General features: G+C 36.1%; 2 protein-coding genes and 1 pseudogene across 2 annotated transcripts; 2 read left to right on the plus strand and 1 right to left on the minus strand.

Moving 5' to 3' along the window:
- Window positions 1–370: 370 nt before the first annotated feature.
- On the plus strand, window positions 371–9,919 carry LOC115453352 (proteasome subunit alpha type-1; the record flags this gene model as incomplete). Its single annotated transcript, XM_037447343.1, is given in 3 exon segments — window positions 371–580; window positions 1,554–1,733; window positions 8,431–9,919. Coding segments are annotated over 3 exon segments (411 nt in total), but the record flags the coding sequence as incomplete, so codon positions are not given.
- LOC115448589 (alpha-N-acetylglucosaminidase) lies at window positions 5,116–7,641 on the plus strand. Its single transcript, XM_030176455.2, is given in 4 exon segments — window positions 5,116–6,018; window positions 6,021–6,491; window positions 6,494–6,762; window positions 6,764–7,641. Coding segments are annotated over 4 exon segments (2,337 nt in total). The 5' UTR covers window positions 5,116–5,153; the 3' UTR covers window positions 7,496–7,641.
- A 656-nt stretch (window positions 9,920–10,575) lies between the features above and the next one.
- LOC119193721 lies at window positions 10,576–13,288 on the minus strand (annotated as a pseudogene).
- Window positions 13,289–13,791: the final 503 nt, after the last annotated feature.

Here is a 13,791-nt window from a genome sequence, read left to right on the forward strand (position 1 = left end):
GCATCCCTCAATTCTCACTAAAATTATTCAATATTGTCTCACTAATTATATCAAAAAAATACTTAATGGTGATCCACAATGACTATCAAAAACATGTTGTCGTTTGAAAGGCAACCATATCTAAGCAACAATCAGTAATTTTTTGAGTAGAGCGCTTTAAAGTTTTGAATTTATGAAAATTCATAACAATTTAACTTTTTATTTTATAAAGATATAGTCTAATGTTATTAAAATTATCCTAGACCTACAAAACCTAGATCAAATGATGCAGAAAAAAATGTCAATTCACAATATTTATATAATTCATTTTAAGCATGCTTGTCGATGTATAATGTAGATTTTTTTAAGATTAGTTTCCTTTTTGTTCCAGGATCAAGGTCCCCACATCTACCAGACGTGCCCCTCAGCGAACTACTTCGACTGCCGCGCGATGGCGATCGGAGCGCGTTCCCAATCAGCCCGCACTTACCTGGAGAAGCATTTGACCACTTTCATAGACTGTGATCTCCAAGAATTGGTCGCTCACGGCCTTAGGGCTTTGAGAGACACGTTGCCCAATGAAGTGGACCTCAATAATAAGGTATATTGATGACCCATGTAGGTGTATTAAAGTACTTAGGTCAAAACAAAAAAAAGTAAGTCTACAAATTCTATGAAATAATTCTAATAGACTTAGTGGTTAAAGAAGACATTCAGTGCAAACACAGCATCTGTGGTGCATTAAAGAAGTTTCCTGGTAAGATATTTTTATCTGCCCAGATGCCGATCACCTACACAAATTGTATAAGCCATTACAGTGGCCTTAAGCATGTTACATTACGGGATCATACTTTGTGTACTAAAATAAAGTTAACACTTTGCAGTTTAAGTGAAGAATAAACAGTTGTTGATAGGGACACAAAAGTTGTGACCTCTTTCTCTGCTTAAACATCATTGATTGATCCGTTCCTACGAAAATCATGTTTAATATACCCACAGAAAATGATACTTACCGAACCTAGTAATCAAACCTAGTAATTTGTTGGTGGTAGGATATATTTTATATCCGTCCGGATAGCGACCACAGTACACAAGGTGTCAAAACCCGCCATAGTGGCCCATGTAAGTGTGTCGCGTTCCGGGAGCAGCCTGTGTATTACCGGGTACAACAGACCGGCATAATTGTGTCGACTGCCGAGGGGTAATCATCACTCGTCAGTCGACATCCCATTGAACCCTACTATACTTACCATGAGTTGCAGTGAGGTCATTTTGCAGTGTATGTATAATAAAAAATGTTAAGATGTATCGGTACACATCCTGAATTAAAATCATATTTATTTAGGTAATATACAATACAAGTATATTTAATGAAATATTAGGGTATTGATCACAGTGTGTTTACCTCTTGAAGGTATTTACAGCTTACTCCAAGAAAATAATTAGGTACTTAATTGGATATGTATTCATAACTTATTATTATTTGTTATTTTTTTTTACAATATGAAATAATTAAGTACAATATATTGGCAATGTAAGTATTCAGATCCGTACTAAAATATTATTTTTTACAGAATGTATCAATAGCCATCGTGGGTCCGAAGACACCTTTACGCATTTGCGAGGAAGAGGAGCTGTCCCGTTTCCTGGCTCTGGTGGAGGGTGAGGAGCGCAGGGGCGGCGCCAGTGCCACGGGAGACGCGGGCGCGGCCCCCCCGCGCGACGAGGGGGACGACAGGGACCCCCAAGTGGCCGTAAGTAGTTGCAATTGGAAACATTTTTAAATTATAAAAGGACGAAATTGTCACAAAGAACGTGATTTCACGCGGCTCAGTTCGCGTGAGATTTATTTCAAATATAATTTATTCGTGTGCTCTTCTGGGACAAAATATCTCTGTGACTTTCATCCTAATTCATTAAGCAATTTTTGCATTTGTATCTACAAAAATCTGAACATAATTACAAGATTTTGCGTAAATGTTAAAAGGCATGAACGTATATTCACGTATTTTATCCCTGGGCTATTTTACCATTGTGTCACTATCAGCCGTTTTCAATAAAGGATCCTAATCTCAAACTTCAATCCGATCCAAGAATGAACCAATCAAAATAACTGATTTGTAAGCATGTTAAAAAAATCTTTGCTCTGATTCGTCAAATTTTGAGATAGATCGAAAAAAGCGATTAGGGTCGATAATTATTGAAAGTGGTGGTAAATAAAATCACATACTCGTATCTACTTCTGCTAAAACTGTTCTAAATATCATCCATGAATAACAAATATTTTCGCCAAAAATCACGATTTAAGTATGTATTTATTTATTTGTAATAAGGTACACCAACAGTACTACATATTACATCAAACAATATTATAAAAAACTATAAGGTACAGCATCTGATATGTGTGCTACTAATAGGTGAATACAGCATTTACCACTAACAACATGTGGAATTAAAATCTAAAACACAATAATAGGAAGTAGAAAAGAAAATTATAAAGTACTAAAAAATATTAAATCAATGAGTAACAACTATAAACTAAATAATTTGTCTATAAAAACTATTGCAAACAACGTCATATAATTAGCAACAGAAAAGATTAATGAGAATATATAGTTGACAAAATTTATAAAAGTTACATGTTTAATTTTTGAGATATTCCAGCAGTCTATCTTTGAAGTATTATTTTTTTCTATAATTTTGTAGTTTAGTGCGAATATGTTCTGCGTAAGTGTATTTCTGACTGAAAATATGACTTTGCCGCTCCTGCAAATTCTCTTGGTGTAGTGATCTCAGTGTAAAATTAAAATCTCTTTATTAATATTTATTTCGTTCGAAACTTTCACATTATTTTTATGTTATATCTATGGTTAGTGTAACTTATGTTGTTGTTTTAAAGACAAGTATATGGTTTAATTTATTAACGCAATGTCAAAATGATCCTATTATTCGCGGCTTATTCATATTGGAAATATCTAAGAAATAGCCAAAGCATGATTACCACACGCCGTTTTTTATAGATAACAAATTATAAATTATGTAGGTTCTTTCGAGGCGATAAAATTATGCCACCGATTATATTATTATCAATTCTTTTCTGGGTTATGGTATATCATGAATTGTAGCAAATTAAAACATTATTTTTAATAATTTATTTTTGCGTATGCGACTGCGCTCGAGTGAAAGATTTTTCCTAATACAAAGGTGAGACAGCTTTTCTGAGGTAAAATGTAGGATAATATATTTCTATTAAGGGTTTTAACATTTATTTATATAACAAAACCTTAACTTATTTACAAAAAGGCAACAATTTTAATCAAATTAGCTAATAATAATATCAGCCCTGTATTATATACTTGCCCACTGCTGAGCACGGGCCTCCTCTACTACAGAGAGGGATTAGGCCTTAGTCCACCACGCTGGCCTAGTGCGAATTGGTAGACTTCACACACCTTCGAAATTCCTATAGAGAACTTCTCAGATGTGCAGGTTTCCTCACGATGTTTTCCTTCACCGTTAAAGCGAACGATAAATTCACAAAGAATACACACATGATTTTTAGAAAAGTCAGAGGTGTGTGCCCTTGGGATTTGAACCTGCGGACATTCGTCTTCGCAGTCCGTTCCACACCCAACTAGGCTATCGCCGCTTATAAAATTAAATTAAATTAAATTAGCTAATAAAAAAGCAAAAAATAAGAACATAAAAAAAATAGTTAGCGAAACGCAATGATTGTGAACGTCCGTCCGATACAAAGAAAAATGCAAGCAAAAGTGTACCGCGTCCGCCGACGCAGTGGTCCGCCCGCTGGCCGGTAAAGTTTCGCGCCTTTTTTCTTTATTTCGCATAATTGATCACGTCCACCAAATCATTGTGACGTTTTAGTTAAGCCACGCCTCCCGCTCTTCTAATATTTTGCAAATTCTATGTTAATTATGCGCATATCCCTGCGTGTCAAATTTCATCAAAATCTGTTCAAAATAAACTGCTCTTGCTACTAAGAAACATCCAAACGTTATCACAAATTTTTGCATTTCTAATATGTATTAGAAGTTATTTTGTTACCTGACTTGGAAATGTAATTCAGAACCTCGCAATTCCCAGCATAGCTACCACTGAACCCATGACACGATCTCAATAAACACCTTTTATCAAAATGAGTTTCCAACAGATACCAGTTCGAGATATGATGTTTGTATAGTGTAAGCGATACAGATGCGAGGTCAAATAGTTTATCTTTTAATGTACCCCGGGGTCAATGGTCGATCTTTTATTAACCGTTGTGGTCCACAATGAGCCGTTTAAGTAAGCGTTATTCCCGGTCTAGAAGGCCGAGTGTTGCCAGCATTTACGAAATTCCCGCAAATGTCTGGAATTTGATCCTACCGTAATGATATGCAATAATTATTCGTTGGTAGATGTTTTGGAGAGCTGTGATCACTCACTACGAATTGAGATACTATGAAGTTATGAATGTTTCTCGTTTGCCTGTTCGATAAATAATCTTTTATATAACACACTCTATTATTTAAATAAACTAAGTCACGTCCAAATTAAAATTGTAGATTCTTGTATTAGGATTTCCTTTACATTGATTGTAATTCGTGCCTAATCTTTAAATCAGAAGTATTTATTCACACAATAATTATGTTTGCATGCAGTATGCACTAAAGAACAAATATGCACGTAGGAAAAGAATTACGGCTCTAAATAACTTTAGGCTAGCTCATTTAATAATTAATGTTTATTTTTTACTTCCAGTGTTACACATTATTTTAAAACTGATTTTATTTTTAAATTAAATGAAATACTGCCTCCGTAGCTTTGTATTACAGTACGACTGTGGTGTTGAGTTGCCGGATTCGACGCCCGGGTCGAGCAAAGGGTTTTTCTACCCAGTATCTGTCCGGAGTCTGGAATTTATGCCCGATATGGTGATAGGCTTGCCCCTTATCACATCATGGGACGGAATATACGTCGGAAAATGGGTGCACCGGTGTATGTTTAAAAAAATATTTTCGGAACTTTTTGTTACTGATTCGTGTTTAAAATTCCCGGCCTACATTGCCTTTTTAATAGCAACCCTAAAAAAATTAATAATAAGGAAAAAAAACATACGCTATTTAAGCCGTGTTAGCCCACAACACCGTCAGTGGACGTCGCATCTCGCCACGATGCACTACGTCCCGACTTATTTGCTGCTAGTGTTCGCGGTCGCACACGCGTTGAATCTCGAATACTTAGACCCGAAAGTATTACAAACGGTTGTTCCGGCTGCAACACAGCAAGATGTTGCGGCGAGAATCATATCTAAATACACCAGTCAAGTCGTGCTCACGGTAGATCCTCTGTATTTCAACCAAAATAAAGATGCGTTCACATTGCGCACCAACCAAGGTCAACTGCATATCAAAGCGAGCTCCGGCGTTGCGGCACTGTGGGGCTTCAATCACTACCTAAAGAAGTATTGCAAGAGTCAAATCGCGTGGCAAGTACAAAATGTGAACATTCCCAACCCCCTACCCGAGGTAGACGAGTTCGTTATAGCGAACGACAGATTTCGCTATTATCAAAATGTCTGCACCCCTTCGTACAGTTTTGTGTGGTGGAAGGTGGCCGAATGGACGAATCACGTTGAGTGGATGGCGCTGAATGGTATCAACCTGGCCCTCGCGCCGATCGCGCAAGAGGCCGCCTGGATACGAGTCTACCGTAAGCTCGGACTCACCGATGACGAAATTGATCAACATTTCACCGGCCCGGCGTTTCTGTCTTGGCTAAGGATGGGCAACGTCCGTGGCTGGGCGGGGCCGCTACCTCAAACATGGCACGATATACAGAAAACGATTCAGGATAATGTCGTCGATTACATGTACAAATTAGGCATGGTTCCTGTCATGCCTGCTTTTAACGGTCACGTGCCCAAAGCATTCTCTAGAGTCTTCCCCAATATCACTTTTCACGCAGTTGGCACGTGGAATAAATTCGACAACAACTATAGCGGCGGCCTATTTATGGACCCGAACGATCCACAGTTTAAAACGTAGGGAAAATGTTTTTGCAAGAAATCACTGGATGGTCCACAGCAAGCCATATTTACATCGCTGATCCGTTTAACGAGGTTAAAACCGAGTCGTGGTCAACAAATTTTGCGGTGGACACGGCAAAAGCGATATATTCAACAATGTCAGAATTTGATAACAAAGCTGTGTGGTTATTGCAAAATTGGATGTTCGTAAGCGACCCACTTTGGTGGCCGGAGGCTCGAGTGAAGTCATTCTTGACGTCAGTACCCAATGGCAGAATGCTGATACTCGATCTTCAATCGGAGCAATGGCCCCAGTACGATCTGTACAAGATGTATTACGGCCAACCGTTCATTTGGTGCATGTTACACAACTTTGGCGGCACTCTGGGAATGTTCGGCAACATGGTAACAATCAACAGAGACGTGTATGAAGTGAGATCACGCATCAATTCCACCATGATCGGCATTGGACTGACGCCGGAGGGATCAATCAAAACTACGTCGTCTATGATTTAATGCTTGAGTCGGCGTGGCGTAAAGGCCCCGTGGAAGATCTGGAAGCGTGGGCAGGAGACTATGCAGAGAGGCGGTATGGATGTAACTCCACTACAAACGCTTGGAGGTATTTATTGAGAAGTGTGTACAGTTTTAACGGCAAGGAAAGAGTAAGAGGCAAATACGTTATTACCCGGCGGCCGAGTTTCAAGATAACTCCTTGGGCGTGGTACAAAAGCCATGATCTGTTTTGGAAGCTTTGGAGAAGATTTCGTGACCGACGCAGGATATAATTGTGGGTCCAATGGCTTTTATTATGATGTTGTCGATGTCACAAGACAAGCGTTGCAATACCGAGTTGAACAACTCTATGTGAACCTTCAATTGGCTCGCAGTTCTAACAGTTGGGTGTTTAATGCGTCCACCTACCAGTTCCTCGACGCGATGACCGACATGGAGACGATGTTGTACTCAAATCAATTCTTCATGGCTAGGGACTGGATAAACAACGCTATTAGTTTTTCGAAGAACCCATCCGAATCTTATTTGTACGAATTGAATTCTCGGAATCAGATTACACTGTGGGGTCCGAACGGAGAAATAAGCGACTACGCGTGCAAACAATGGGCTGAGCTATTCACTTACTATTACAAACCGAGGTGGTCCAGTTTTCTTAACGCATTTCTCGACGCCAAGTTGAAGGGGGAGATATTTGACGAGAGATCGGTCCAGAATGTGATCAGATCAACCCTCGAGATGAAGTTTATGTCAATGACTTTAGAGCCGCCGTATCCGCCACAACAAAACGTAATGGATTTAGCTTTTGAATTTTATTATAAATGGGCTCATGTGCCAGGCCTGGCTGATCTACCACAGGGCATTGTTAAGACAAACAATAGGAAAACAACGGTTGCAGATGTTAATTTTGACAACGATGACGGGGAGAAGGAACGGTCCGTTGTTATGCTGCTGTCTACCACGCCGAATCTTTAGGGTGATGGTGGTTGTTGACTGTTTCCTGACAATAATATTCTAAGGTGGATCAAATGCATCCAACTACTTATAATAAGTTGATAATTATAAAATCTTGTATTCTTTTTTTTATGAAATTTTAGAATGTCAATTATACGTATAATAAACAAAAAAATATGAATGTTTTATTTGATGTCCTTTGGTACAATATAAAAGATACAATGTAATCTTAAGATAGAAGGTTTAAATTGTATGTTACTTGCTTTTGATATACTTAGAGTATGATTATAAATCTATTATTTTTGTATTTATATTATTTTTTATGATTACAGCTGGGACTTGAAATTAATTCCTTATGTTGATAGTTGACTAAAGTGATATGCTCATAAGTCTTAGTACTTGTTTATTAGCAGTCTCTTACATATCCAAAATTTATACTTACAGCAAAATAGAAATAAAATTTTCTTAACACTCATCACGCTTTTATCGCCCTAGAGGTGTAATACGAACACCCACTTTTTGTCATGTCTGTTCCGACCCATAATGTGATAGGTACGAGCCTATCGCCATATCAGGCATAAATTAAAGATTCCGGCATATCACTGGATAGAATAATCCAATATCGCTTTTCGCCGACCCGTGATTAAATCTCGGGACAACAGAGCGGTGGTCGTTCATTCGCAATATATTTGTTATTTTACCTATATACTAGTATCTTATAAAAACCGATGTAAAAATGTTATCTAATAATATTTAAGACTGATTACAGGTATTCGTAGTATAAAAAAAAGTGTAATATATATGTTGGCCTTCTATATACAGTCAGCTTACCTGTCATATATTTAACGGATAACTTTATGTGACGTTTAAAATCGGTCCTTAATCATTTTAAAATAATTGTTATTTAAATAAAATGTGTTCGTGTTTAATGAAATATTTTTTTTTATTATTTACAGGTGGCCATGGATACGGAGTAGATATAGAACGATTGCAGGTGGAGGCAGAAGAAGTTTATATAGAAGACACTCTTGATCGTACTTTTGATGAAGTGTTCCGCCCGCCTCCAAGTTCTAACTACTTTTTACCTTCTGTCCGACAATACAGCAAAGGTTGGCCTTGGCCAGTGTTTAAATTGTCTCTATGTGCATTTTGACAGTCCATCCTTTCACTCATTCACTCTATCATTCGTTCATTGATCGGTTAGCTATGACAGGTTTATGATAGGATTTAAAATCAGATCTTTTCAGGGTTAAAATTATGTATATTTATTATGTTGTTGAAATAGATTCTTAATAAAGCACTCTGCCCTCAAATAAAGAAGAAAAATATATTAAAAAAAAGAATTATTGGTTGAAAAGTTATTGGGTCTATAAAAGTTTTCTAACGACCAAAATAATTGACTCTGGTTTTTAATAATCTAAGTTTTGTGCCTGGCTAGTAGGCACAGCAAAAGTGAGGTCACTCGCTATACAAATAAGGTCATCAGTATAAATATATATATTTTTTGCAAATATAAACAAAGAATATATATTATTTATACTGCATTTGATGATGATTTTCCATGATGAAGCTTCATCAAATATACCTTAAATTAAAATATTTTATCACATGAATAGTTATGAATATTTTTCAAAATAAATGCATGTAACTAAATAGGTTTCTAAAAATGTTCATCATGTTCACATTCATGCAATAAATTATTTGATTGAATGAATGTATTAAACAAAATAAAAAAAAAATAGATCAAGCCAAAAATCGTAAAAACGACTTTTGTTACGTATATTTATTTTAAGAAATACCCTTTCACTTATCGTATCCATTATAAGTAGTTGTGATACGAATGAAATACTTGAGTACCACCAAAGTGAGATCTATCAGTAATGTATCAATTTAAACACTGGCCAAGGCAGAAGAAAAATAAAAATAAAAACTCTTTTAATTTACCTTTTTAATAATAAAACGCATTTTTGTCATATATATCGTTGTATTTAATTATGTACATTGTACTATAATAATTACATTATAACATGTTTTTGGACAAATACATTGCTTTTCGTCATTATTGGTAAATCTATTTCTGACATCAGTACCCCTAGCGTGATTTTACGCGATATTGTATCTTTAACGTAAGAGTTTTGTTAAAGTAAATATTTGTATGGAAATTTGAACAGCGCCCCGTGAGCATATTTTGAACTAAAATGCGGCGTGAACATCGCGCGTGTGAACTTCGAATAGTAAAACACGTAACCATGGTAACGGTAGTTTGAATGTATTAGAATCGATAAGACTTTATTTACGTATATTATTGTTAAACGATAAAGAAATATCTACGTAAACGTTAACTTGATACGATACTGCGTAAATTCCTGCTAGGCGAGTACAACAAATGGCACCTTCGGTCCATCGCATATAATATATTTTACGTTGCAATTGGAGATAATAAAATCCCTGATTTTCAATATATTGTTATGAAACATAAATTATTTACCCATTTCGATGCATAATACTTATTTGCTATTCATATTGACAAAAACAGGGCGGGGTATGGTTATTAATCTCATAGTTTTGCACTTACAATTATCGCCCTTAAAATCATGGGTAATATTGGACTTAAGTATATTTTATAATTACTAATAGCACCTAAAATTAACGGATTTATCGATGTTGCTACTGCCTTGTAGATCTCAAAAATGAACTCATGTTCAAAATAATTTAATTCAATTACGTAAATAACATTTTAAATGCAATTTTGTTTTAATGAATATAGGCAAATGCAACAGCGATTTGATACGTAGTGTTATGACTAGGCCTAATTCGTTCAGTATTTACAATAAACTTGGTGGTTTTATACATATTTGGTATTTAGGTTTCATGTCCGACGGTATCTTTGCAACGAAATAAAGTTTATTAGATGAGTATATTTTTGATAATGGTTCAAAATCGTATTATTCTTTACTTTTATATTTTTAATACTTATAAAATATTCTTGATATTTTTTGCAATACGTAGTAATGTAACATTTATTGTTGCAGTTTTGCTTAAAGAAAACTATCACTGCACAAAATATTGTAGTTATAAACTTTTAAACAATTTAAACCAATTTTTCTAAAATCGTTGGAGTACGACTGAAAATGAACTCACGATGTTTGTGGATATCAGAAATATTTGAGGAAAAAAATACGACACTATATCTGTACTTGTATATTATAAAATGAAATGTATTTTTGACATCACAGACAGACATTTTATTACTATATAATAACAAAATTAACGATTTATAATATCTATATTTGGACAAAACTTATTCTAGGTCACGTATAAATTTCCATACTTTATTTAATACGTCATTTTATTGCTGGTGACGTAACTTAAAGAAGACGACTTAAAATTAATTTTAATAGAAAATATACAATTTTGGGAGGGATCGTTTCGTTTTGGGATACAACACTCAGTTCACTGAGACTGGTAATTTCGAATATCTTTGGAACAAACACGCTAATTCAAGCATTTGTCATACAAGTGTGTCTAGCACGTAACCAGGTCCGTAAGTGAAATTAGCTTGTTCTAATACAGGAACGTAGCTATCTTGTAAGAGGATTGGTTGTCGACTCGACGTTTCGTTTAACTGTCTTTCCAGTACAGCATTTTGCAGTTCTTCCTCTTCAAGTTCTAGAGTTAACTCATCGAGTAACTTCATTCTACATTCTATGTCTCTGTTCGTCTTCTCTAACTCTAGATCGTTGTCCTGCATCTCTTTTGCTGTCAACCCTAACTCTTCTTCAATTTTATCCAATAGCATAGTCACCTGCGACACATTTTCGCAGCTGTTTGCTTTTTTCTCCTCAGTATATCTTTTTATTTTCGCCGTAAGTCTTACTACCAGTTCTTCTTCTCGATGTAATCTTTTGTTAATGATTGCCAGTTTTTCCAGTAATTCTATTTCTTCTCGTATTCTAGAAAGTTCGTCGGCTGACGCATCAGAGTCTGTGTCGGTTGGCGTTTGTTTAAGCCTTTCTGAATTTACTTGACAGATATCTGTGAGTTCTTTTGTGAAGTAATGTTCTCTCATGAGATGCCGTTCTCTTCTTGATTTGTGTTTGGTGTGACGCCTGGGGTGTGCCGCTGCCGACGCCGACGCCACTGTCGCTGTTGCCGGCTTGACTGTCGTTTACTTCGCTGCACCTCCCAAGGTCCCTCAAGTATGATTCAGTAGGTAGTTGGAGCCATGTTTCTCCATTCGACTTTTGTGTGTCTGGTCTTCTAGCTGGTCAATAAGTTTTTCTTGTTCTCTGTAAATAACAAAAATAATTAATAAGATGAGGTTGTAGAGGTTGTAATATCCACATTCTCTTGTTAGTATGAACTGTTGTAATATTCAATTAATGTTATAAGCCCTTGTGCAAAGACATTGCAATATTGCCAACCTTAATTTGTCGAGTTGTTGGTGTATGGTCCTGCTTTGGTGTTGTATGATGGAGACGAGCCTGGCTGCAGGGTCCTCGCTCCTCGCTCGAGGAGGCGGTGTGGCCGCCCTGACACCTCTCCGCCTCCTCCTCCTCGCCCCTCCCCGGCTGCCCCCATCACTGTCCCTCCCTGAGTCATCCTCGCCGCCGCTTGACACGCGGCGTAAGGATAAACGCACCTGTAAGAAAGGTTCAATTTTGAAGTTTCCTTGAAATGTGACTTTTTCCAAGATGTGCATGGGAAATATAATAGGTAAACGTCTTAATTTCCTAGAATAAATGCATATCCATAGGCAAAAATATTTAATTCTGAGAAGCGTACTGATAATCGTTTAATGTTAAAAACTGACAAAACAGGTGATAGTTTACATAGATGTGACTTATTTAAGATATAAGTATTTGAAATGCAGACATTCTGTACCTAGTATTTTAAATATCGTTTCCAAAAACATCTTTAACTGATATTTCAATTTCTTTATTTGCAAGTGAACTTGTATTTCACCTATGATGTATCGTGTTCTCTCTATCTATGCAAGTTTAAATAGCGAAAAGCTTAGACATTTGATGAATGGGGTTGATAGAGGCGAGTATTACCTCATGCCGTGCGTCCCCCCACGCTGCCAAAACATGCAAGACTGGAACATCTGGTGGAAGCGGTCGCTCTACGCCCCGCCACCGCTCTGCTAGCACCCATTCCCCATGCTCGCTTAATCCTCCAGCTGAAAATAAATAATTTATTAACTTAAATCAAAACCAGGAACAATATTTGCCAGTTTGAAGACGAAATAAGCAAAGTTTTTATATAGTCTTGAATGACTAGACGAGCTTGCCGTTCCCTGATAGTAAGCGATACAACCATATAAACAGTATGAACTCCAGCCAACATTTTGAATTACAAAGTATTGTTTAGTTTTACGCTCGTCATCCTAGTTTGTCTTATTATATCCAGTAGATCTAAGTAAAGTCATTTATGATAGTAAAATATGATAAAAGCGTTTGTATTAAATTTGAAGTACCTTCAGGCGCGTCCTGCAATGCTCTCACAATGTCTGCGCAAGTGGTGTGGGATCTTACTCCTCTCACCCACAGTTTCTGGCCATGAGCCAGCACGCCCACTTCTTCATCGCTGTAGTCCGAAGACGACGCCTCCATGGTCACCTGGATAAACAATGTTTTGATTTAATCCAGGGTATAAGGTGCCTCGAGATGATTCGACACGTTTCATGAGGATATTTGGGTCAATTTGTTTGTAACTTTTCACAGAAATTGAATTCCCGAGAAAGGTTGATTGCGGAAAAACTACATTTCAATTTGATAATCTAATCAAACTAAAACTGGTAATAGGAGAAGACTTTTGGGCAATTCTCCGAAAAACAAGGTTTGGCATCACTAACCTGGCTCATTTTTTTTTTTAATATTTGAATGATTTGCTTAGTTCATATTAAAAACATAATTTAAAGAAATATAATAACGGTAAAGGCCCTTAAATTGATCAATAAGACGAAGAAATATAGCTCATTGAAAATTTAAATTATCAGATAAATGAGATCAAGACAGGTGAATAAGAATGGTAGCATATTTTTAAATTTGTAAAAACCATGAAAAAATTACAATGTCATACTTTTGTCCTCTATAATCAAAAGATTACAATAAGTTATCCAATAATTATAAATATTATAATTATTAATTATTATAAATATCATAATTATTAATAACTTGGTTTAAAGTTTAAACTGAACATCAAATGAAAACCTGCAAATAGTAATCAGTTTCTTTAACAGACACTTTCTCTATGTTCTATAAAATAACTAAATAAATCAATAAGTTTATCATAATCATAAATTAATCATAAAC

Source organism: Manduca sexta, unplaced genomic scaffold (genome assembly GCF_014839805.1).
Source record: "Manduca sexta isolate Smith_Timp_Sample1 unplaced genomic scaffold, JHU_Msex_v1.0 HiC_scaffold_951, whole genome shotgun sequence".
NCBI lineage: Eukaryota > Metazoa > Arthropoda > Insecta > Lepidoptera > Sphingidae > Manduca > Manduca sexta.